We start from the raw sequence: 25,352 nt of genomic DNA, 5'->3' as shown, positions 1-25,352 counted from the left end.
ATTTCCAAGAGATATATATACCAGTGCGACTACGTGATTTACGAATCCTTCCTCCATTTATTTTGTCAGCGCCAGTATATCACCAATAAACATCCACCCCCACCAAATCCACCGCATAATCCACCAATCCTCCCGCCGCATTGCCAAATGTCAAAACGTTACTTCCAACCTTCCACCCACTAGTCAATACCCCAAAGATACCCGTATCCTGCCACCCCTTTGTCCCGAACAATTCGGAACTCTTCCCACTCAGTGGAAATTCTGCGCGTGTCACTACGCCATTAACGCTAATCGTCATATTTCTTGTATTAGTGCCTGTAGTCCACGATGTACTGAATGCGATATCGTTATTGCAAAAGTACACAGAGAGGTATTTTGTAGAAGAAGTGGCAGTAGATGTTGAAGGGGAATTGACGGTAATGGAAGCGGAGCCGCTGGGCGTTAAATAGCCGATTTTGGTGCCGCTTGGAGTACAGTAGTTGGTGCTGCATGTTACGTGCGTGGCGGTGCCGGAGATACTCATGCTGGATGAGGAGTAGAATGTTGCGGGAGGAGATGTGATGGTGAGAGTGGATGGGAGGAGAGTGGAGGAGGAGACTATGGATAGGGTGTTTGTGCTTGATGCTGTGAATGAGAGGGGGCCTATAGCGAGGGAAGTTGAGCCAGCGGGAAGAGTGTATTTTTTTGAGGCGACAGTGAAGGTCGTTGAGGAGGTGGATGTGGTATTGAAATGTAGTGTAGCAGTATAGTTAGAGCTCGAGGTTTGGGCGTAGATCTTAGAAAATGTAATGTTTGAGCTACGATCAAATTAGTCAAGTACTACAGATAGAACAAAGAATTACGGTGATAAACATACCCAGAAACAGCAGCGTCATCAGTAGCATATGTACCCGCTGCAGTTGTCCCCCCGAGTTCCAGAAGCATCGTTCCATGGGCACCCACATTCGCAGACCACGAGGTCAGAGCATTCCTCGTACTGATATTGGCCCAGATATCCTTGAGAGTACCTGCTTTTTGCAGTCCCACATCTGGAAAATTCAAAGTAAGTGTCCTTTCCGTATTTTGGAGGTTAATGAGCGCCACGACAGTGCGATTCCCACTCAATGGTCCCGCCCATACTTCATATCCATCGGTTGTCCATCTCCTTCGGAAACTTGCTGCAACACCCAAGCTATCCTGGTTATAGCTTATAACATCTTTGTTACTAAGAATAGCCAGAGAGGCAGAGCTAATACTCGTCAACGGATCCTTTAATGCGGCTCCGATGACCAATGGACTCTTCAGAATCGCCCATAAACTAAAATGAGTTTGTTCCTCAGTAGTGGTAAAGACATTGTTCCCCACTTCCAACATATCAAGATCGAGCCAATGCCCAGGACCGGCGAAAGATGTTTGTGGTACAGCCTGGTTCAAAATTCGTGAAACAGTAGAATAGGATGGGATAATATCGTTGGTAATGCGCCAGGTGTTTCCCATAGCTGGAGCCCACGTAGAAGGGAAATCAACGCCCCAATCGCAAATCTGGAAAAGAATGGGTTTACTGAGAGTGGCTAAAGCATTGGTCATATTCTGATATCTGAGAGATGGAGATGTCGAAGGTGCATAATTGGTGTTTGGAAACCCAGTTGCTGCATCGGAATAGCAATTATCATCTGAGACTGTTAGCTTGAAACTTCATTGTGTTGATTTGAATTTGAAGTGTACATTTCAGTAGATCTGCTCCCCATGAGGCGAAGGTTTGTGCATCTGTCAATTCGTGATCTTTTGGCAGTCAGCATTCATTTTCCTCGCATCAACCTTTCAACTGGGAAAATGTTCCTAGAAAGCCTAGTTTTTCCACTGATCCTTTTGGCGATCTTAACCGTAACAATGAGTAATAAACTCACATAGACTTCCCACTTGTGCTGGAGTTCCAGTCATACACATTTGCACCCCGGAATCCGAATATACGCCAAAACCCAAGCCCAGCCCATGAATGAAAGTTCCCAAAGCTGGATATCCACTTGGAAATCGGTCAGGATTCCAAGTTAATGTTCCATCGGAAGCTCTATCAGGCAAAGTCCATCCGCAATCTACAGTCACATAATGGTAACCGAGAGCAGAGAGACCAAGAGAAACGAGAGCTTGTGCGTTACTATGGATAATAGTTTCATTGGGGGAACAAGAATAATGGTTATAAGAGTTCCAACTAGTTTTCGGTTAGAAATGTTGAAAATGAAATCAGGAGAGAAAGAGTATACCTACCCCATAGGTGGAGTGATGGCTAAACCATTGTTGATTCGGGGCTTGATACTCTGTGGGAGTGCAGTAATGGATTGAGAAAGCAAAGAGAGAAGCAGCCATTGCTGCCCAGAACAACTGAGAGAGCGCATTTTCAAAATCAAATCACGATAGTTTCAAAAGACCAACATGAAAACTGCAATCTGTCTACGATATTTCTAGCATTTATCTACCTCGGACTCTCGTAAGAGTCCCACACATGCAGCTTGCAGTGTACCATTGGTCCTATTTCTAGACTTATAATTTCTCCGTCCTAAGACATTTCAACCTTTTGCATCAATTAGATACCAATATCGCAGAACAATATGAGGGGTAAAATGGAGAATGCGGAAAATTCTACAAGTATACCCCGCATCCTCACCGGGACTTGGATGACGAGATGCGCTCCAATCATCCGGTGGAAGGCAATGAACTCCGGCACTCCTATTCTGACATATCGTCTTGGCAGACGTGTAGGCTCTGATGAAGATCGTAAAGATTCGTTCTTTGGACGTCACCAGTCATCCTTCTCTAATTTTTCTTTCGCAATGGAGGCATGCAGCTGGTGTTTAACACTCAGTTTGGCTGACCCGTGAGAAGTCTTGTTTGTGGGTACGACACAATTGAATAAATCAATACGAAAATTTCCACGTTTTATATTCTTCCCGGACTCTTGGTACCTGATATTATTTCTGTCAAATTCAGCCTTAGGATATCATAACAGGTATACTGCAGATACCTAGGTACTTGTCTTCTCGTACCACAGTACAACGTACCTAACTCCCACCGCGCGGCCCAGCCCTAAATCCTCCGTCCGTAAAACGACCACGTAAAGCCAAGGGCATTACCAATGGATACCAAGTTTCTCTTGACTTCAGCTATCAAATATTAATAATACAATGTCTCATCCTCTTACAGACTTCAGGCTCATATTGAAGCAACAAGGTTCACGCCCCTGAATGATAATTCCGACATTTCGTAACCGCTGTTGCTTCGTATCCGTGTGTATAGCGGCGAGGGGCACAGCGGCGCACCCTGAAAGAATGCCCCTGCGTCCGCCTGACTTACATGAGATGAATTATTTCCCCTGCGTCTGACAGATGAAACTCTTACTTTTGATCTCATCTGGTAGTCTGAGCCTGATACTGCATTACACACAGAATGCTTTACTCAGCCTTATCAGCCACCCTACGATTCTTTTCACAGTATATTGTATTGAGATAATGCATACGAAATTTGTTGGTGGCTGTGGGTTGTACGCCCCAAGGTGTGTGATGTTGTGTAAGTTTGTGGAAGTGAAATTCCCATAGTTTTGTGCTACCAAGAGAGAAGACTTCATTTCAATTTATAAAATGAGAATTGAATTGTAGATTTGCAAGCTCACAAGGAGCTGGATATTTAATTACAGTGGAAGGCATACCGAGATAAAATCACATTATTACACAAGGTAATGTGAATTTGGAAGATTAGTGACATTTGTATTGAGATTCGTCTATACATGCCCCTTTCTTTGTCCTTTTTTTGCTGGATTTAGTCCTCCTCTTTGAAAATATATACAAGAAATATGTAACGACATGTTCTATCTCCCATGTCTGTGTACAATTCGAATTTCTCCGACAACTTATCTCACTTTGTGTGGTCGATGTTCTTTCTAATCGCCTACCATGAAGTTTATTAATCATTCATAATCCATCAACGATGCAACCACTCCTACCCGTATCCCGTGCTGAATTACTCTCTCTCCAATCTTAAAATGTGAAAAACTACCTGCAATCATGCAATTATGCGATTATTCCTTTCCCCAATAATTTAAGCCCAAACGCCAAAACGCAACCCAATGCTTTACATGAGGGTCATTAAGAGAAGAAGAACAGCGATGATAGTAAAAAGGCGGTAAATATTGGGCCTAATGATGGTGATGTGTGAGATGAGAGAGATGTGCTGGTGGAGGAGGCATGTGTTTTGTTGACATTCTTCATGGGAGTTGGACAGAGCGTGGTGTTGACCAAAAGGGAGCCCGGCATCCAAACCTGTTTTTAAAATTAGCACTCATAAACATTACGCACATGCGTTGAAACTATGTCGACATACCTGTGGCTCTCCATTTGTCAAGGTGAGGGTGAACGATCCGCCGACTCCTGCGACAGTGCTATTACAACTCAAGATTTCAATGAGGAGATTTCCTTGGCTGAAATTGGTGTCTTCGATATAGTAAGGTCCAACAGCCGCTCCCTCGGTACCGACATTGGTGATAGCTGTGACGATCGAATGGACCATCCCTTTCCTAAACACCAATACGTCGTCTGTTTGTTTTATGACCGAGGCTTTGTATGCCCAATAAGGACTCCAATTAGAGTAATTGGTTGCTATCATGTAATTGTTGACGGCATTGCGCGCGGTGTTCATCGTTTTGATATGTTGATACAGAACTGCGGTAGTATCATACCCAGTTGGATTTAGCCAAAGAGCTCCACGGTTTTGAGGGTCGCCCCCACCGTCAAGGCCTTGCTCGGCTCCGTAATATACAATGGGAATGCCGTCTGTAAAAAAGTTGAATGTGAGGGCATTCTTTCTTTGAGACACGTCACTCGTGTAGGATCCAAAACGAGCAACGTCATGATTCTCACTAAAAGTACCGAGAAGTGTAGTATCATAACAGTATCGTTGGGTTTGATCGAATTGGTAGCTTAAACTTCCCATACCATTCGTCGAGTTTGACAGAATAGATGTGATGTAATACCAGGCAGGATAATTGAGGACAGAAGAGAGAGCATCGACAGCCCATTCGCATGCATTGGTAGGCAGCTCGTCAAAGACCTCACCAATAGTGAATGTATTAGCGGCCTGTTGGAAGCCAGGCCAGAAAGGCTTGTCGACGTGTTTGGCGGCATCGATACGAAGGCCATCAACTAGAGATTGGGTTTATGTTAGCCCACTCTTGTTGCAATATATTGTATTGTGCATGAATATTCCCCAGATTTTCCCCACAGCCAAGACTTCCAGAAAGAGCAAGGGGTAAGTAAGATTCATGATCAGAAGTACATACGAGAATAATTGGCGACCATTTCTGTTACCCAGGTTTCCCATGTTTGCTTGACAAAGTCAGATTCAGTGTCCAGATCTGGCAATGAAACTGTATCGTCTCCCAGCCAACAATTTTGGAAGTTTGTTGCGTTTGAATAATCGGTAACATAACAGAAAGGGTGGAAGTATTCTTTTTTGTTGAACGGAACTAGAGTAGAGTAATCGACTGCGCTCCCTTTCCCTGCGTAGGCCATGTCGTTGATAACCGCATCAATCATCAGATACTATAGTGCGCACAATTGAATTAGAGCTCATGATCCATATGATTGAGTTGCGAATGTGAATGCAGCTTACCATGCCACGATCGTGCAAGGTCGACGACAAGAGCTTGAGATCATCTGCTGTTCCAAAATGTTCGTTGATCTTAGTGATATCTTGACTCCAGAATCCATGATAACCTTGCCCATATTTCGTTGTTTCGTTAATATTCTGTACAACCGGTGAAATCCAGATCTGTGTTTGGCATCAAGTCAGCTCACGATGTCCAGGCTATTGGATTTTCCTGTCTTTCGTCGCAACGGTCGTACGAGACACGACAGAGAGAAGGATCGTTCATACGAAGAGCGTAAAGGGAAGCTGAGATAGACAAACTCACAGCCGTAAATCCCATGTCCTGGATGTAATCTAGCTGGTTGATAATTCCTTGAAAGGTCCCACCGCAATACAGTTCCGCTGTGTTGTTACACGCATAGGTAGTCGAGCCATCCGTTCTTGCGAATCGATCCGTGATGATTTGATATATAGATTGGCTTCTCCAATCGTCTGAAGTGGCAGCGTGAACATCTTTCACGAAGGATGTCAACAACACCACCCACAACATTGACCAAGTAACGAATGCCGTCGAAGTTTTCCTCTCCGACGTGGTCAACATGATTTCGAATCGTAAACTCGTAACGCGATACCGCCACTATCTTAAATGTCGCATATAAACAAAGAAGGCTGAACCCCCAGAGAAGAAGCTGATTAGATTGGCGTCGACAATGTAATCAATTTGCTTTCTTTGATGCAGAACACAATAACGAGTGACAATCGACGCAAAAACTTGTCAGTGGTCTACTACGACCCGAGATAGAGAGAGATATGATTTTCTTGGCACGGTGGATGTCCTGACGCTTGTACTTGATGCAGTCTAGTAGATAGGAGATCCTCCAAGTGTACTACCTACCAAACGGGCTGACCTTGCCGGGAACTGATTTGGAAGGATAATGGAATCAGGCTAAAATTGGGAGTGTGGACGGGTAGTAAAAATAAATTTTGGGGACATGGGAAAGGTATAGTAGGAGGAAGAAGAATCAAGAAGCAGACTGCAGTGCCACCAACATTACTAGGTATTTACCTACAATAATAGCAGGATTAAGGGTAATTATGACGGGAAATGAACACCCGCGATCTACCCTACTTACCCAGCAAACGTTCTTCTAAGTTCTAAGCTTCTAAACTTCGATTTGATCATGTCAATCCCAAGATCTCCGAAAGTTCTAAATTCCCAATTCAGCAATTTGAACCCAGATTGAGGTGTCATGTGTAAAAGAAAGGTCTTGTTGAACTCGTTGGACGCCGTGGGGGACCTGGCAGGCTGGCACGTCCTTGATGAATTTGACAAATTAGCTGTTCGTATATGAACCACTTCTTGAGCCACTGTACCTATTTCAATGTGGATGGTAAATAGATCCCCGCCTTTGTTAATCTTAAATCCTGCACATAATGACTTGGCGGTGCAAAAGATAGGGGATGTATCATGGGTGGGAATTTTCTAGTCAGGGGTAGTGGCCACTAAAGCACTAACTACTGCGTACAATTAGTCCACATTGATTGCACTCTGGTCTGGTATTTTACTACTGAGGGGGAAATCTCGGTGTACAAACAATACTGCTTTTTCTAGAATTGATTAATACAATAGTCGCATAATTTAGTAATATTGTTTACTAAACTTTTGGGTTAACTTTGGTGATTTTTTACTGGAAATCGATTGAGCCAGACCGCCGCTGGTAATGGCATAGAGAATCGATATAAAGTACCCGTATTTATATTTGAGGAAGCTATCGCAGCCGTCAAATAGCTTTTGAGCTAGAATTGATCAGAGGGCATTAAGGTGTCTAGTATTCCGAAGGGTTCTGCCTTCAGTACAAAGTTTTGCCAAAAAAATCCCTATAACTACCTACTAAAGGGTTCGGACGGAGGGTCCGTAATAGTGTGGTGATGCTCAAGATAGGGGTTCCACAGATCATACATCGCCTTCTACCAAGATTTCCTATAACACCTCGGACAAAATTCGATCTCTTCTTGCAACTTCTCCATTATTTCAGACTCTCGTGTTCATCACATTCGACGCCCCTCTGTGGACCAACTCTATACATATACTCACTTCTACTCCGTACAGCCTCAGATTTCCGTCATTAAGTTTAGGTTTGGCATAAGGTTTTTCTGTCTCTTTCCAATTTTATTGTTGATCGATGGATTGATCATCATGATTCCAACTACAACGGTCAAATCCGTTTTCCATACGAGATGCAGTGGGTTGAAATTCAAGGGTAGTTCGTCGGTAAGTATCTTTACTATTGTTGCATTGGATTTCGACATTATGAGGCAGTTGAGACAGATCGAAGCAAGGAAAGCTGCAGGAGGAAGAAAAAGAAGAAGAAAAAGCAATGTGAGCTAAGGAGAAAAGAACGGGAGTCCTGCAGACATGACATTTCATTTCTTTTAGCATCGCAGTATAAAATTTGCATAAGCTTTTATACTTGCTAGCACTCAAGTAATTTAATGCCTTGGTAATCTTGAGCAAATCTTCTTAGAGTTTCATTCATCGGCGAAGCTTTTCAACTGGTTTCTATTACCTTGATTCATTTACCTGGCATCAACTATTCTTGAGCTAGAGAATTTTCTTGATTTGTGTAGAAAGCATTACAAAGCGGCATTGTGGTGGATGACTAGGCTCGGCTATCCTAAACTCCTTGATCCGGCATGTCGTTTCCTTCTCTTCCATCGACTTTGCCTCGCTGGAACTTCTTTACGGAGCACAATGTCGGTTTTCCCTAAACATCTTCGACTTTTGCTTATCAAATGTCCGAAACAGGCCTCATAAATAAGGGAGCCGGTCAGGACTTAGGAATTCAGATTGAATCGTGGTTGGTGCGCTTTACCCTGCCTATTGATATTCTCCCGCCACACCTTAATTGAACGTATCATTCTGCTGCAATTTATCGCATCCCATGCTTATCTCCAGACTACTACTGGAACTTATCCGTCGCTGTTGATAGATGACCAATCCACATGCAGCGATGCACAGATGTTAATGCAGAAACAGATTCATCCCATCTCCCATTAATGGCAGCCAAAAAGGAATGAAAATTGACACATGCGGCATCTGAATTTATACCCAAAATTCCAACGGAGGTCTTGTTATACTGTACACCGCATATGAGTCAGTAAATATGGGAAAATATGAGAATAATGGTTAAGGGGCACAAACTTTTTACATTTGGAGCTTATTTACAATGCGAAAACTTTTCACAGGGACGGATCGTATTCAGTCAACATTGTGTCCAATTATTGTGGATTATCGGTCGCACCCATCTGCTCGCTTATTTGACTTGACTTTTATCTCACGAATCGTACAGCTACGGAGTATTCTACCATACAAAGGAGAGGAGAGCCATTCCATTTGTTATTAATCATTACATAACGAGCCTAGTGCAGTATTCTTTATTATGTACGTATCAGAATATTTCTCTCGGAAAACAGCGTGAGAAATCTCGTATCTTCCTCTCGCCCAATTCCCAATCCCTGAACACCATATCCCTACACGGAACGGCTACCCATGCTCGAAGTCCTCAGCCTTCTAATCAGGGAAACTTGATGTCTCACCAATTAGCCTTCCAGAGCCCCGGTATGTGGCTGTTCTTCACCCTGGCCAATTTCTCATATCTGGTATACAATTTCGATATTAGGTTACACCAAACACCTGTGTTCAATTGTACTCTGTTATATCTACCGGCAAACAAGCTATTTCGTTGATTCAATGAGCCGGATCGCTTGCAAATATAGTGTACGGATAGCTAGCTAGCTATGGCTAACCATTGGAGGGACGAGCCAGACCATTCACGTTTTTTCCCTCTCTCAAGATCCTTACGTGATTCGGTAAAGTTCTGTGCGGCGTGGCATAGATGCTAAATTTAATCGAGTTAGACGAAAACTCAAATCAATGCTTATACGGTGGTATCTAGAATGCCACATTAGGCGTTATCTCTCCAATTTTGTTATTATCATTGGTCGTAAACCACACACGGAAAACAACAGTGGAACTCGTGTTTGGGGATTATTTATTTGAAAAAGATATCTAAGTAATGGATCAAAGTCGATCCCCACTACTTTACTCTCTGAGTTACTGGCCCGTCCAATGACGCCCGTATGGATTACCCCTGGCTCCCAAGACTTTCGTGCTTTCAACTAGCATGGCAGCTCGTGTCAAAATTCAGTTTACTGCCCTATTAGTCCCACTTTGTTCCATTTCAGGATGGCTTACGATTAAAAATATTCCATCTCAACCTGGGTTGTAGGCTTTAGGCATCCGATATGCTCAGGATAGTAAGATCGACCTCTAGGGGGCAAGCAACAACACCGAGTTGTCCTTAGTCTTTAAGTGATCTTTTACACATTCACACTTCAGCCTCCTACCTCTCGTTCAAGTATCTCATCATAGACATACTACACTTTGTTTTTTCAAACATCTTTTTCGTCAATCTGCGATTTGCGGTCGACTTTCACGCTCGTTATTTCTCATTCTTGTCCGCAAGCTATTTGTTGTAATTTTTTTGGTGTTGAAGAACTGGTTCAATCTGGGATCACTTATCTGTGGATATCATACGAGCAAGCTACATAATACTTGGGAATATTGGAGGAATCCTTCTTAATATCTTGCTGGTCCCGAACAATTTGAACTCCTGAAACTTTACATACAATTCGGCAATAGTTGATGAAGAAAAATTCATGATTTTGGTCACTTAAATATCGTTTCTGGTCGGTTTCGTTTGTCACGATGTTCGCGCGAACTCTCGTTGCCTTGTGCAGCGTCTTGTTGAATACACAAGTCGATGCCTTACGCTACGACGAACAGTTTGTGGGCTACAATCTGAATACAAATCAGACTGCAACATCACCCTTTGATTACTATGGAAAATGGGAAGATGTACGTGAACACTCAAGGCTCTTGGAGTGTTAAAAACTTCAGTGGTGGATTTTTTGAAAATCCAGATGCACATTGGCTAACCTATCTTTTCGTAGCACGAATTTCACTCATCTCCCGAAAATTGGCGTTTCCCCTTCTACTCTTTCTTTCTGGATAAATTCGTGAATGGAGATCCAACGAACGATGATATCAATGGAACCCAATTCGAAACTGATTTCATGCAAACCCAATTACGACATGGAGGTGATCTACAGGGTCTCATTGATAGTCTGGACTACATACAAGGAATGGGAGTAAAAGGAATTTATATCGCCGGAAGTCCTATGATCAATATGCCTTGGGGTGCGGATCAATATTCTCCTCTGGATTTCAGTCTTCTCGACCAACATTTTGGAGATATCGATTTGTGGAGGAAAACCACCACTGCCATCCATGACAGGGGAATGTATGTGATTCTCGATAATACCATGGGAACCATGGGAGACTTAATTGCTTTCAAAGGTTATGAAAATTCTTCGACTCCGTTCACCCTGATCGAGCACGAAGTCCTATGGCGTAATGAAGGCCGCCAATATCTGGATTTTTCCTTCGGGTCGAAGTACAATGAGTCCTGCAACTACCCCAGATTTTGGCTTGACACTGGATATACTGTCAAGGAAGATGTCACCGACCTCATGAATGGGTGTTATGATTCCGAGTTCGATCAATATGGTGATACCGAAGCTTTTGGTGTCTTCCCCGATTGGCAACGTCAGTTGTCTAAGTTTGCCTCTGTCCAGGATCGTTTGAGAGAATGGGTTCCATCCGTGAGGACTAAAATCGAAATCTTTACTTGTATGATCATCCAACAATTAGACATTGATGGACTGCGTGTGGACAAAGCGACACAAATTACGGTCGATGCATTGGGAAGTTTCAGTCACGCAATGAGAGAATGCGCAAGGGATGTGAATAAGACAAATTTCATGGTTACTGGTGAAATTACCGGAGGAAATACTTTTGGAAGTATTTACCTCGGGCGTGGACGTCAACCTGACATGTTACCGACCAGCATGGCAAACGCGGTTCAAATGACCTCCAATTCTAGTTTGGCATATTTCATCCGTGATCCTGACCAAAACGCGCTCGACTCCGCTGCTTTCCATTATAGTATTTATCGCACGCTGACCAGATTTCTGGGAATGGACGGAAACTTGGCAAGTGGTTATGATACACCAACTAACTGGGTAGATGCGTGGAACGAAATGCTTGTAACGAATGATCTTATCAATCCCAATACTGGAGTTTTCGATCCAAGACATATGTACGGAGTCAGCAATCAGGATGTTTTCAGATGGCCAGCCATCCAGAATGGCACACAAAAACAACTTCTAGGACTCTTCATTACGACTATACACATGCCTGGTATCCCTTTGCTCTTGTGGGGTGAAGAGCAAGCATTTTATGTCTTAGACAACACAGCCGACAATTATCTCTTCGGTCGACAAGCTATGTCTCCTTCTCAAGCATGGCAAACTCACGGATGCTATACCCTTGGTAGTGGTACCTTCTATCAATTTCCCGGCGACTCTTGCACTAAAGGTTGTAATGATGATTGGAACAGTCGCGATCACAGAGATCCATCTCATCCGGTTCGAAATATCATCAAGGCAATGTACCAGATGCGAGACAACTACCCAGTTTTGAACGATGGATGGTTTCTACAACAGCTTTCCAACCAGACAGTCGAGATCCTCTTGCCAGGTAGTAACGGTACAGCTACTGAAACCGGAATGTGGAGTACCATGCGAAGTCAATATGATGGTATTCAGGATTTGTCTAAAGCTGGCGGTCAAGCAAATCAGTCTGTTTGGATGGTTTACCACAACAATTATGACACAGTTACATATTCATTTGATTGCAGTGACAACGAAACTGCGCTCGTTGCTCCTTTCGTTGATGGCGTCACTGTCAAGAACCTGTTCTATCCGTATGAGGAGGTTACACTGAAAGCAGGACCTTTCAAGCTAGGGATCGCAAATCAAACTGGCTTCAATGGCTGTCTTGATAGCCTCACTCTTGTTCCATACGAGTATAAAGCATATGTGCCAAAAAAGAACTGGGTTGGGCCTTCGCCTATGATTACCTCATTTTCACCAGGACACGATGCACGACTTGCTTCAACAGTTGCCCCAGGAGAACAAGAAACCATCGAAATTGAATTTGGTTTCAGTGCCGAAATGAAGTGCTCTGATGTCATTTCGAAAATGACAATCACCTCAGCAACAGAGGACGGGCAGGTTGCAACATTAGCCAGTGCTACCGGCGACTACTCTTGTACTTTGCTTGAAAGTCCGGTCAATGTCACCGAATTCGTCGGATCAATTCCAACTATGTGGACTTTTAAAGGAAAGCTTAACAATGTATCCAACGGTGTCCACTCGCTTACCCTCACCAATGTCTCCAGCAACTCTGGAAATTCGTCAACTGGAGCCACAGATACATTTTTGTTCCGTATTGGACAAGTTGATAATCCTATTACTTTCCCCGGTTCCGCAAACTTCACAAGAGAATTACTTCACAAGTATGACAACGGCACATTATATGTCAGCCACAAAGCTGCTGGAGCGGATCAGTTTAAATATTCTTTGAATTGGGGAAGTTCATGGTCTGAATGGATGCCATATGTTGGTGGAAATACCACACTTGAACCACAGGCTTGGACTGGTACAAGCAAACAAAAATGGGACGGAGATCACGTCATCATGCAATATTGGAGCAAACTTACTGGTAGCAGTGATGTGGTTCAACATGCTGATCTAGAAACTAACACCTGGTCCCGTCGTCTTCCGCACTTGTTCGCTAATGGTCCATTCAACCAGTATGGTTATGATACTGGTATCGAGAATGGTTTCTCTTTGAACAAGAAAGACAGTCTCTGGGAATACAAGTTCATGACTGAATGGCCAGCTGGTAAGTTGTATTTTCATTCGATATACTGAGGCATTCTAACAATATCTAGTCATGCAAGTGAATGTTTGGGGTATGAATCCTGATGGACAACCTGATGAAACTATCGTTATGGGAGATATCGACGGTGATAATATTCTTGACCGTATGCCACCCTCATCGCTGTCCACGGCGCTCATCAACATTACACGTGTGCCACCATCACCATATCTTGGGTACAAAATTGCAATCGACGACGGTAATTACAGATACTATCAAATCCCTTACGGAAATCGTTCCTACCAAATGTTGATGGTTGTCCTTTTCTGGATTGTTCCCGTTCTCAGTGGTGGTCTCAGTATCTGGCTGTTCATGAAATCTTTCTACGCTGTCAAACTCAACAGTGTCGGTGTCAAGGAGGCAAAGAACTATATCCCATTAGCCTTGCGCAGAAAGCTGAAGAGAGAAAAGAAAGAGGACGAATCTGAGAAAGAAATGACAGTCATGGGAGGATTACACTCAATGTTCCACGAAAACGCCACACAACTTGGACTTCAAGCTGATGTTGCAGCTACCGGACGACGAACTGTACTTATTGCTACTATGGAATACGATATCGAGGATTGGGCTATCAAGATCAAGATTGGAGGTCTCGGTGTCATGGCACAATTGATGGGAAAGAATTTGGGTCATCAAGATCTCATTTGGGTCGTTCCTTGTGTTGGCGGTATCGATTATCCTATTGATCAGCAAGCTGAGCCTATGGATGTCACAATTCTTGGAAATTCCTACACTGTTCAGGTTCAGTACCATACTCTACGAAACATCACTTACGTTCTTCTCGATGCACCAGTTTTCAGAGCACAATCTAAATCTGAGCCATACCCAGCTCGTATGGATGATTTGGACTCGGCCGTTTACTACAGTGCTTGGAATCAATGTATCGCTCTTACTATCAAGCGTTTCCCCGTCGATTTGTATCACATTAACGATTACCACGGAGCCGTCGCACCAGTCCATCTTCTTCCAGAGACAATTCCATGTTGTTTGTCCCTCCACAACGCCGAGTTCCAAGGTTTATGGCCTATGCGTAACCAGAAGGAGAGAAGCGAAGTCTGTCAAGTCTACAATATTCCAGAAGAAGTCGCCATCAAGTACGTTCAATTCGGAGATGTGTTCAATTTGCTCCACGCTGGAAGTTCTTATCTTCGAATTCATCAAAAGGGTTTCGGTGCTGTCGGTGTCAGTAAGAAATACGGAAAGCGTTCCTGGGCAAGATATCCTATTTTCTGGGGATTGAGCAAGATCGGTAATCTTCCTAATCCTGATCCTTCTGATACTGGAGACTGGAATGGTACTCAGGATTCAATGGCCAAGACGACTGTCAACCAGGACTTTGAAAGTCAAAGAGGCGAACTCAAAAGACAAGCACAGGAATGGGCTGGTCTTGAACAAAATCCTAAAGCTGAGCTCTTGGTTTTCGTCGGTAGATGGTCCATGCAAAAGGGTATTGATTTGATTGCTGATGTTATGCCTGCTGTTTTGGAGGAGAACCCCAATGTTCAACTTATTTGCGTTGGTCCTGTCATTGATCTTTATGGAAAATTTGCCGCTCTCAAACTCGATGTCATGATGACAAAATACAAGGGCCGTGTCTTCAGTAAACCTGAGTTCACTGCTCTTCCACCATTCATTTTCTCGGGAGCCGAATTCGCCTTGATTCCATCTAGAGATGAACCTTTCGGTCTTGTCGCTGTAGAGTTTGGTAGAAAGGGAGCTTTGGGTATTGGTGCTCGTGTTGGTGGTCTCGGTCAAATGCCTGGTTGGTGGTTCACTGTTGAATCTACCACCACCACCCATATGCTTCATCAATTCAAACAAGCCATCAAGGAAGCCTTGGCGTCCAAATTGGAAACTCGTCAAATAATGAGAGCACGATCTGCCAAGCAACGTTTCCCAGTCGCTCAATGGGTCAATGATCTTGAGACATTGCAAAGTAAAGCAATCAAGATTCACGACAAGGAAGAGGCCAAACATTCTGGTAGACCAAGATCTAGAGGAAGAGATGGAGGAAACATTTTCTATTCTTCCGCTAAGAGATTGTCGAGTTTCGGTACCAGTCTCGCTAGTACCTCACAACTTGATGTTGCCAGTACCATTGGTGGCTCTACCAGGCCATCCTCCCCAACCCGTGTTGAACAGCCACCAGCCGGAGGTGGACTTAACCGAAAGCTTTCTTTGGGATACAGAGCTGGTCCAGGTCATCGCGTGATGAAGAACAGATTCAATGGTAGCAACGCATCGATCGGAATGGGTGGTCAAGTTAAACATGACGAAGGACTGACCGATGTGGATGAAGACAGCGATGATGAAGATGCCCGAGTTCGTGACGACATATACGATGAATACGTACTCACCCCTGAAGAATTAGAAGCCCGAAGACAACAAGAGCAATACAGAGGACGATCTGCCAGTCCTGCTGGAGGCGCATTCCTCGCACCACAACCAGGATACTTGGATTCTCCACGGAGAAGTCCAAGTGCTAATACTGGTAGTCTGCATATTAATGACTCTGAATTGTCGTTGCCACGTCTCAAGGATGGCTCAAATATCTATTCCACTCACTCGATACCTGCTTCCCCTGGTTTGGAGTCACCAGGAACACCCGGAGCTCACGAGTCTTTGCTTCCTCCTCCATCGATATTTGGAGCCGGTGGTGAAAATAACAGAGCTTCCATGCTTAGTTTGAGTTCGGTCATCGGTGACAAGACAGATTTCAAACTTCAAAAGGTCGATCCATTCTTCACTGATACTCAAGGAGAATACTATCAGCAATTTGCCAAGAATCTTGATAGTCTGGATGGAAAGAATAGTGAAGGACTATTGTGTATTGAGGAATACTTGATGAAATCTGAAAAGAAATGGTTCGACAGATTCCGTGATGCACGATTAGGAAGAAGCTCAGTTGCACCTTCATTCTCTGCCCTTGGAAGCGGACGAAGATCTCACGACAGCCGTAGACGATCCAACAGTCGGGATAGCTTTACCAACGATACCATTACCCACTCCAGGCAAAACTCTAGTCAAGATAACATGGCACTCACTGGCGGATCTGCTCCCAATGATCAATTCTTACTTGGCAAAGATTACAAACCACCCACTGGTCTCCGTCTGGTCATGCAATACCGCTTCTTTGATTGGCCGGTCTATTCATTCTTGCTCGCCTTCGGTCAAATCATTGCAGCCAATTCTTATCAAATCACTCTTCTTACTGGTACTGTGGGTCAAACTGCAGAGAAACTTTACATCACAGCAACTATCTATCTTGTTACCTCGATCATGTGGTGGGAAGTCTTCTCCTTCTTCAAGTCAATCTACGTCCTCAGTATTCCATTCATCTTTTACGGATTGGCCTTTTTCCTCCTCGGCATGGCTCCTTTCGTTGCCGGCGCTGATGGCAAGGGTTGGGTCCAGAACGTGGCTACTGGTTTGTACGCTGTTGCCGCTTCATCGGGTAGTATATTCTTCGCTTTGAATTTTGGAGACGAAGGAGGATCTCCCGTCAAAGCCTGGGTTTTCCGTGCCTGTATCATTCAAGGAACACAACAGGCTTATGTCGTCATTCTCTGGTTCTGGGGATCTTATCTCAACAGACGTCAAGCTGATGGTCTCGGAACTGCCTTCACAACTGCCAGTCCCAAAATGGCTGCAGTCGTTCTTCCTATCGCGTTCCTCATGTGGGCGGTTGGTCTCGTCACTTTCCTCGGATTGCCAGAATATTATCGACAAGCGCCTGGAAAAGTCCCATCGTTCTACGCCTCGCTCTTCAGACGTAAGATTGTCATGTGGTTTTTCGTCACTGTCCTGATTCAGAATTTCTTCCTCTCGACGCTCTATGGCCGTAACTGGCTTTATCTCTTCTCCTCCAACCATGCTCCTACATGGGCCATCGTCCTTCTCATCATCTTCTTCTTTGGATTCTTGTGGTCAGCCTTCCTCTGGTTCTTCGCCATCTTGAGTAAAGATCACAGTTGGGTTCTCCCCATTTTCGCCATTGGTCTCGGAGCTCCTAGATGGTGTCAAATGCTCTGGTCATGCACCCCCATTGGACAATACGTACCATGGGTCGGCAGCGGACTTGCCAGCGCTATTTTCTCCCGATCATTGTGGCTTTGGCTTGGTATGCTCGATGCACTTCAGGGTGTAGGATTCGGTATGCTGTTGCTCCAAACTCTTACTCGCGTTCACATTGCTTTCACTCTCATTGCGGCTCAAGTCTTGGGTTCCATAGCTACCATAGTAGCCAGAGCATGTGCACCCAACAACGTTGGACCTGGACCTGTCTTCCCCGATTTCAGTGACGGGGCAGCGGGTCTTGGAAACGCATGGTTTTGGATCGGGTTGATTTTACAACTTGTCATTTGTGGTGGATTTTTCACATTCTTCAGAAAAGAGCAACTTAGCAAGCCTTAGAGCTATCTTGCGTTTTATTTTTGGTTAGAGGTTGTCGCAAAGGGTGCAGAGCAAATGGGATGGTGTAAATGCATGCAGGGTGGGAGGATGTTGTGTGCACGAATGAGGCGTTTTTATATTCTTTTTGTATAAAATGGTGCAGACTTGGACGGAATTATTGTATTTGGACATTACCCCTTTGGTGGGATGACTGAGCAAGGATTTTACACGATGGAAACGATACAGAGCGCGCAATATAGACTTTTGATTTTAAATGTTCGCTATTGACGAACGGGTATTCGGTGGAGGTTTTGGGAGGAGAAGCACTCTTTTTTTCTTGTGTATTCGAGAGTGGAATGGGCATAATATACACACACTTGGTTGAGATATAACTTAAAGTTTAATGAACTTGTCACATACATTTATCGTTTCGTGGTGCTTTTGAATTGTGAATATTTTTTACGATCGTCTCTTGTCACCGTCATTAAAAGATTTAGGAGCGGTGTTATCTTCCTGTCGTTCCAAAGCATTGCCTTCAATCAACAGACACAACATGAACTGGGTATGTATCAAGGCACAGTAGTGCATTGTACATTTGTAAAGGTAGCCCAAGAGGGTATCTCAATGAATTCTCATAACATCCAGCAGAATATCTCCCTACGAATTACATCCATCTCATGCATCATAATCTCATAAAGCGCATCGCATCATATCTTCCCTTCCTCTCATCTCACACCATCAAAGAATCAGTCTACATCATTCCCACAACTCCCAATCCAGCCGCAACTGCAACTCCCATAACCCCAACCGCAGGAACACCTGTCGCCGCAGCCGCCGCACCTTTACTCGTCTCAGTTGCTACCTTACTCCAAACACTCGACTCAACCTTGTCAACATTGCTCATATAAGTGCTGACAGCCTTCTTCACATCATTTGGAGCCTTCTTGGTAAACCAATCGGCAGTGACGATCTCATTGTAGTAAAAACCGCTTTTGCTGATCGAGCTGGCGACGGAGGATGGGGCTGCGGAATGGACGGCTTCGATGAAGGATGTGAAGGCGGCTTGGGTAGTCCAGGAGTTCTCGACAGAGGCGAGGGCCGTGGCGAGGGTGGAGAGAGCGCCGCCAGGGAGTGTGGGGGTGGCGGTGAAGAATTCGGAAATCACGGATGCGCTGGGAGGAAGTGTTAGTTTGGGGATTTGGAATTTGGGGGAGGGGAGGGGGAGGGGGAAGGGAAGGGAAGGGATCGCGAGAGGCTATGGAGGGAGACATACACATCGACACTGGTCTTGTCTGCGGAGACCAGTGCAGGAGCTGCGAGAGCGAAGAGGATGGAAGTGTATGAGAACTTCATTTTGGTATCTTTGCGTATATTTCTTGAGAATTGAGTGGTTATTTGGTTATGGATCTTTCTTTTTCAAGAAGCTAGACAATTTACAAGTAAAAGTAAAAGTAAAAGTGCTATCAATCTTGGAAACTTAAGATTTCTCAAATTACAGAGCAGAATAAAAGAAAATTCTCCCTTTCGCTTATATATCAATCAATCAATCAATCAATCCACCAAGTATTCATCCTCCTCCCATCTAGCCAGGTAACCTCATCACAACATACAGCACTCCATCTCGAAAACGGCGTAGTTTAGGCAGCCCCGTCGTGTGATATATTTCCACGAGCACATTCACGATTCCGACCTTTCGCAGGCCCTATCAATATTCAATATTGCATCTCCATCCAGATTTCTCCAATCATGCGTACCTGTACCTCGCCGCGCCGCACATCCGCATACAAGCCCTGTCACAAAATCGTCCGCGGACGGTCGTACCTGACATTTTCGTGTCTTTATCCGTCGTGTCTCCTCTTTCATCCAATCATTCCTTCATCCCCGAGAAAACCAACCTCCAGACCCAGTGATGATGCTAGGGACCTAGCAATCCCATCAAATGTTCCTTCATCATTTGTTTTGGGATGGATGAAAGATAAACGATCGTATGACAAACAAGTGAATTGGAACCTCGAAAACAAATCAAAAATAAGCCTAACGATCAACCACTAATGACCTCGAAATCCCTTCCCCACCTTCCGCATAATCCGGCATCCATCCAACTTAAATTCGAAGCTTAATTACCTAGTACTTTGTAGTTAATTTCGCAAAATTAATTATACTCCATATATTCCATCCGTTTTATCCGTTTTGAGATTTTCGGTACGAGTATAATAAAAACTTTAAATAGCCATGCTACACCTAAATCACATTCGCAAAAGCAGCATTGACACTCGGCACGGGAAATTTTATCCGAGCACTAGGTATAGTACTCCGTTCTTTTAAGTTAAAGGTCCGACAGGAACCCGCTTTGCTTAATTCTTCAATACGTACTAGGCAAACGAGCAATAACTTAGTCAAGTTGAGGCTCGGAGACTACGAGATCGTTTGGATACTAAAATAGTGATGGCTAGAAAGAATGGAAAAGCTAGAGGTTAGAGGATGGTAGCCTACGGAGATATTTTACATCCTTCGCTTAAAATGTATCGATTTCTGGCTTTGGGAGAGATGAAGAAAGTGCATATTTCGTAGGTGGCTTGAAAAAGTGCAGATGAATTACATACATATGTTGATCGTGTAATGGAAACACGAGACTGATTGATTTGTGAAGGGTTTACTAATATGTAGAAGGTTAGCTGTTGTTTGCTAGGAGACGGATGATTATCTGTTTCTGTGTATTCGATTCCGTAGCGAGTGGAGAGAAAGCTTTGTGTTTTAGGTGAGAAATATTGGTATTTATGCCCAGTGCCTATCTGGAAATCTTGGTTGAATTTCATACGAGCATTAGGTGGGTATGCAGGATGTCGTCAATACAATCATGCATCTCAAATTTATCCATTGCATACGCCTGGGCTATGAATCCTATAATATACTTGATCGTCTACTCAAGGACTTTGTATTTTATACTCATCGCCAATTAGTACCTGCATAGTATCTACATAGTATATACAAAGGGCTTTCTTTCAACTTCAATCCAGGAACCAATCATATTTACTATCTCAATGAATGAAACCTACTCCACACAATACGAGAATACTTTACTACCCTCGCGACCCTTGAAGAGAGCCGCAAACTAGCACTAATAACAATAATACAAACTTTTATATACTTTCTCAATTACAGAGCAAATGTATATTTTATTTCAATTTGACAAAAACTTCAACGTGAATACTAGGTCTTCATTCTATGATGAATATATCATAATTTTAACCTCCATCTTTTCTCCAGCTTATAAACCACCAAATGCATACAAACTTATCACCCAGATACTCCATCCACAAACTCACCTATCAAGGTTATTTCTCATTTCTCATTTCCCAATCTTTACTCTACATCTGCATCTGCACTTTATTAACTTAGTGTACCCAATTCCCACGACTCACCCATCACAGCAATGCACCACGCACCACCCCCTCCTCTCCCAATCCTCTAATCCACGAGTCATCCATCTCCTAGAAATAAAAAGCGACGAGATGCGACAAATCTCCCTAACCATATGTATTATCGAATGAAAACGCATTCATTGTACACTCACTCACTTACTTACTTATCTAGAAGTAGATTCTCGTGGGTTTACATCGGTTGGGTTTATTGTTAATAAATAGTATTGGATACTAGACTAGGTAGGTAGATAGATAGGTATCTATTAAGATAGCTTGTGCAGGAGATGGAATATATTGAATAATTTAGAGAGAGGGGAAGGAAGGAAGGAAAGAAGGGAATCGAGATATTGAATAAGGTACCACCTACCTACCTCTCGAGCCTACCTAGTAGGTAATAAAAAGCGAAGATAGCCACAAAATAAAATGTCATGAAATGCAATAAAAGAAGACAAAATGACACCTACGATCTATAAATTTCACGATTGGGATTTTTTTCTTTTCGAAAAGTCTTGATTTCGATATCATGTGGAAATACTTTACTGTGTCGATTTTGAAGTATACGCTGTGAACGCCTGAATACTTCAAATGAAACGAAATAGATAGATAGTATGATAGTATGATAGTATAATAATAATACCCCAACTCCACATCTTAACTTTATTTGACGATATAAATATAGATAGCAATCTGATATCCAACGCATCCATGTCCTCCTATTCTTTAACATTATATCATAATCACTCCATCGAGTGTGTGTTATTTTCAAATCTTCTTCTTCTTTGGAATCGTTTTGGGGTTTCTTCCCTCCCTCTCGCCTCTCGGTCTTTTCGAATATATCCAGATGTCATCTCCTCATTCTTTCTTCACTTCCCTTCCAAGTTCTCCGATCCACATGTCCCTCTGTCCCCCTTTCTCATCATCTCCCATTCCTCAAATCCCTCCTCATCCACCACCACCACCACCACCACCAGACCAAATAACCCCCATCACCCATCACCACTCACCCCTAAGAATCACACACAAAATCAAACTCCGCATTCGAACTCGTGAGCACCTGAAAGTTCGTCTGCGTAGCCGTTGCTCCCGCCGCTAAACACGATGCTGAGGTTGTGGAAGAAATTAGCTTTCTTTCTTTCTTTCATTCTTTCTTTCATGCATATCCCATCTCTCATATCCTCTTCATACAATCCGCCGTAGACCTGGGTTCCAACAGCATTTGCCTTCTCTTCCTCCTGATCCCTTTCTCCCTCTCTACTTTGTGTGTTCGTTCCCCCTTTTCTCATCTCCTCAATATCGCTTCTAGTACCTATGTAAACATTATCATCGACGATTTGGAACCAGCCCTTCGTCTATCTTTTAACAAATCTATCCCATGTAAACTTGACAACCCAATCCAATCCAATCATTGCCACCACCGCTAATCTACAAACCCAACATCAAACCCCTCTCCCTCCAATCCTTCCCCTAAACCCCTAACAAACCCCCACCAAAAACCCCCCAAAAAACAAAGTCACAAACGCAAAACTCCCCAGAAAAAATAACACCACTCCCCTCAAAACCCCAAACAACCTACCTACCCAAATCCCATGAGAAGAATCCGCTTGTCTCTTCACCAAATGCGATGATGTATGTTTTGAAGAAGAAGAGGAAGAAGAAGAAGAATTAGAAGGGATAAACATACACTCCTGAGTTTGACAACCCTCCACACTTAAATCCGCAGCGGCTTTTGCAGGATTATTAGCTGCGTCGGCGCATTTGTTGTTTTGGTTGGCGCAGGAGCGAGAATAGGCGTCTGCGAATGCTGGCTAGAGGGGAGGGTGTTAGTATTTTCTTCTTTTTGGGGAGGTGGATGGATGATTGAGAGAAGGGATTAGATAGAGCAAAAAGAGAAGACCAGATTAACAAACATCACAACCACCAGATCAGCAAAATAGATATCTCCCCCTTGAAAAGAAATCAGAAATCAAAACTCACAAAAGTATCTCCCGCAACCATATACGGTCTCGCATGATCCCCGGAATTTGTTATCTACCCCAGATTCAAATCAGTAAATACTTCTCTCTCATTCCACTTTGCCCATTTCAACATCCATTTCCTTATTCCATCCCAATCTTCTACAAGAAAATTTCTACAACCACAACCACAACCACATCCCTCTCCCCCTCCCCCTCCCCCTCCCCAAAACCCATCCTAACAAATGAAAGAAAAACAAAAACAAAAAGAGAGAGAGAAATCCCCACTCCCCTCAAACCCAAAAATCACATACCGGATCCGCCGACACACCACCCATAGAGCCCGTGAAAATCTAACCCCAAAAAATAAATGTCAGTTACCATCTGTAAGTAATTATATATATACGCATATATGTATATTCCCAAATACATATCAATTTCCCAAGAAAATCTAATTCATGCGCTTGCAGATATGAACTTTCGGTGCTCCGATAAAATGTTGTGTTTTTCGTTTTTCTTATATCACTTTTTTCCTTCTTTTCTCCTCCTCATACCTACCTAGTACTCCCTTTCCATGTATTCCTCTCTTCCCAGGATTGAAACCAAAATCAAAATCAAAAACAACATACCTGCAAATTACTCAACGCCCTCCCCCACACCCCCCTAAACTCCCTCGCAAACTCTCCTTCCAGATTCGCATCCACATCCACATCCACATTTCCACTCCCCATCTCATCCGCATACACACTCCCCCCCAACAACAGCATCAAGCTGCACGACAGACCGAAGCTGAAACTTGCTAGATGGTTGAATTTCATCGTCGTGTGTTGTGGTGTGGTGTGGTGTGTTGTGTTTATTCCTGTTGTGTTTATTCCTGTGGTGTATATGTCGGATATGTGTTGAGATGTATTCTTATTCTTATCTTCTCAGATATATGGATATCTAATATATCCAACGTCCAAGAACAGCAGATTTTCCCAAATGTGCGTATGCAGCGAGCACGGCGATTATATTCGATTTCGATTTTGATTTTGATTTCGAGCCGGCGTGATCAATTCGATTTGATTCGATTCGAATTTTCTCAGGACCTCGGAATGATTTCTTTTCTTCTCCTCCCTTTTCTCTTCGTGTTTGTGTTTGTAGGGAAGGTTGTATTCGTATCTCGATGAACTTTATCGATTCAATCGAATGAATCGAATAAACGAACAAATAGATATAAGAGCTTAGAGAAATCCTCTGTAAAATCTCAAAGCTCTCACTCACTCACTCATTCAATCCCTTCTCTTCCCTTCTCTTGCTTCAACTCAACTCAACTCCAATTATAAATTTATATTCCCTCCCAAAAATGAAAATCAGTATACCCAAATCGTCACTCTTCCTCTTCCTCTCCCTCTAACTCTCGAATCCCAGGTTGTAAGAAATCGTAGATATTGATATTGATAGGTATTGATATTGATAAACTTCGATTGCGCCGTTGAGATATTTCAATTTCAATTTCAATTCCGATTCCAGTTTACAAATCGATAAATAGATAAATCAATAAAAATAAATAAAAAACAATCGATCAATTCCCAGATCAACAAAACAATCAAGACAAAACAATTCAATCCCCTCCTCTCCTCCTCCCTGAGCTCCCCTCCTCAAAAAATTAACCGCTCAGTTCGAATTCTCAAACAAGTTACAAGCAACCCCCTTCCCTTCTCCTTCCCTTCTTCTTCTTTACCCACATTATCCATCCCTCCCAAAGCAAACCCCTCAAAGCAAAGCAAAGAAAGGTCACAGACTCTAGATACATCACAGCTGGTGCAGTAAAGATCCAACCCCAATCCCAACCCCAATCCCAACCCTAACATCAAATCCCAACCTCAAACCTCAACCTCAAACCTCAAACAATCCCTCTTACCTGAGACCGCCAACCTCACCACACAACCAATCAGCATCCATCTCTCCCTTCCAAAATCCAACCACAACCCCTCCTAACCAGCCGTCTCTCCCTTCCCCATTCCGTCCCGTACTCTCCTCTCCCCCATCAGAAAAACTCATTCCGTATACGAGGTACGAAACACT

At 43.4% G+C, this 25,352-nt stretch overlaps 5 protein-coding genes across 5 annotated transcripts; 1 reads left to right on the top strand and 4 right to left on the bottom strand.

Annotated features, from left to right (window-relative positions):
- Positions 1-43: 43 nt before the first annotated feature.
- On the bottom strand, positions 44-2,372 carry EAE98_004875 (uncharacterized protein; the record flags this gene model as incomplete). The annotated part of the gene is made up of 5 exons (XM_038952496.1): positions 44-797; positions 857-1,652; positions 1,705-1,761; positions 1,887-2,188; positions 2,245-2,372. 5 exons carry the CDS (start codon positions 2,370-2,372, stop codon positions 80-82), a joined length of 2,001 nt encoding a protein of 666 aa, XP_038811146.1. The 3' UTR covers positions 44-79.
- A 1,320-nt stretch (positions 2,373-3,692) lies between these two features.
- EAE98_004874 (uncharacterized protein) lies at positions 3,693-6,964 on the bottom strand. The gene is made up of 5 exons (XM_038952495.1): positions 5,939-6,964; positions 5,638-5,796; positions 5,306-5,567; positions 4,351-5,168; positions 3,693-4,289 (listed from the first exon to the last, which is right to left on the bottom strand). Exons 1-5 carry the CDS (start codon positions 6,212-6,214, stop codon positions 4,116-4,118), a joined length of 1,689 nt encoding a protein of 562 aa, XP_038811145.1. The 5' UTR covers positions 6,215-6,964; the 3' UTR covers positions 3,693-4,115.
- A 3,068-nt stretch (positions 6,965-10,032) lies between these two features.
- EAE98_004873 (uncharacterized protein) lies at positions 10,033-18,358 on the top strand. The gene is made up of 3 exons (XM_038952494.1): positions 10,033-10,531; positions 10,627-13,483; positions 13,533-18,358. The coding sequence occupies exons 1-3, from the start codon at positions 10,382-10,384 to the stop codon at positions 17,930-17,932; spliced, it is 7,407 nt and encodes a 2,468-aa protein (XP_038811144.1). The 5' UTR covers positions 10,033-10,381; the 3' UTR covers positions 17,933-18,358.
- On the bottom strand, positions 18,359-19,430 carry EAE98_004872 (uncharacterized protein). Its single transcript, XM_038952493.1, has 2 exons — positions 19,185-19,430; positions 18,359-19,083 (listed from the first exon to the last, which is right to left on the bottom strand). The coding sequence occupies exons 1-2, from the start codon at positions 19,262-19,264 to the stop codon at positions 18,663-18,665; spliced, it is 501 nt and encodes a 166-aa protein (XP_038811143.1). The 5' UTR covers positions 19,265-19,430; the 3' UTR covers positions 18,359-18,662.
- Positions 19,431-22,339: 2,909 nt separating this feature from the next.
- On the bottom strand, positions 22,340-24,103 carry EAE98_004871 (uncharacterized protein; the record flags this gene model as incomplete). Its single annotated transcript, XM_038952492.1, has 5 exons — positions 22,340-22,434; positions 23,015-23,138; positions 23,308-23,361; positions 23,600-23,638; positions 23,915-24,103. 5 exons carry the CDS (start codon positions 24,101-24,103, stop codon positions 22,340-22,342), a joined length of 501 nt encoding a protein of 166 aa, XP_038811142.1.
- Positions 24,104-25,352: the final 1,249 nt, after the last annotated feature.

The sequence above is a fragment of the Botrytis deweyae genome (genome assembly GCF_014898535.1).
Source record: "Botrytis deweyae strain B1 chromosome Unknown BDEW_009, whole genome shotgun sequence".
Taxonomy (NCBI): Eukaryota; Fungi; Ascomycota; class Leotiomycetes; order Helotiales; family Sclerotiniaceae; genus Botrytis; species Botrytis deweyae.
The sequence above is the reverse complement of the archived record's forward strand: the minus strand, read 5'-3'. Positions and strand labels throughout refer to the sequence as shown.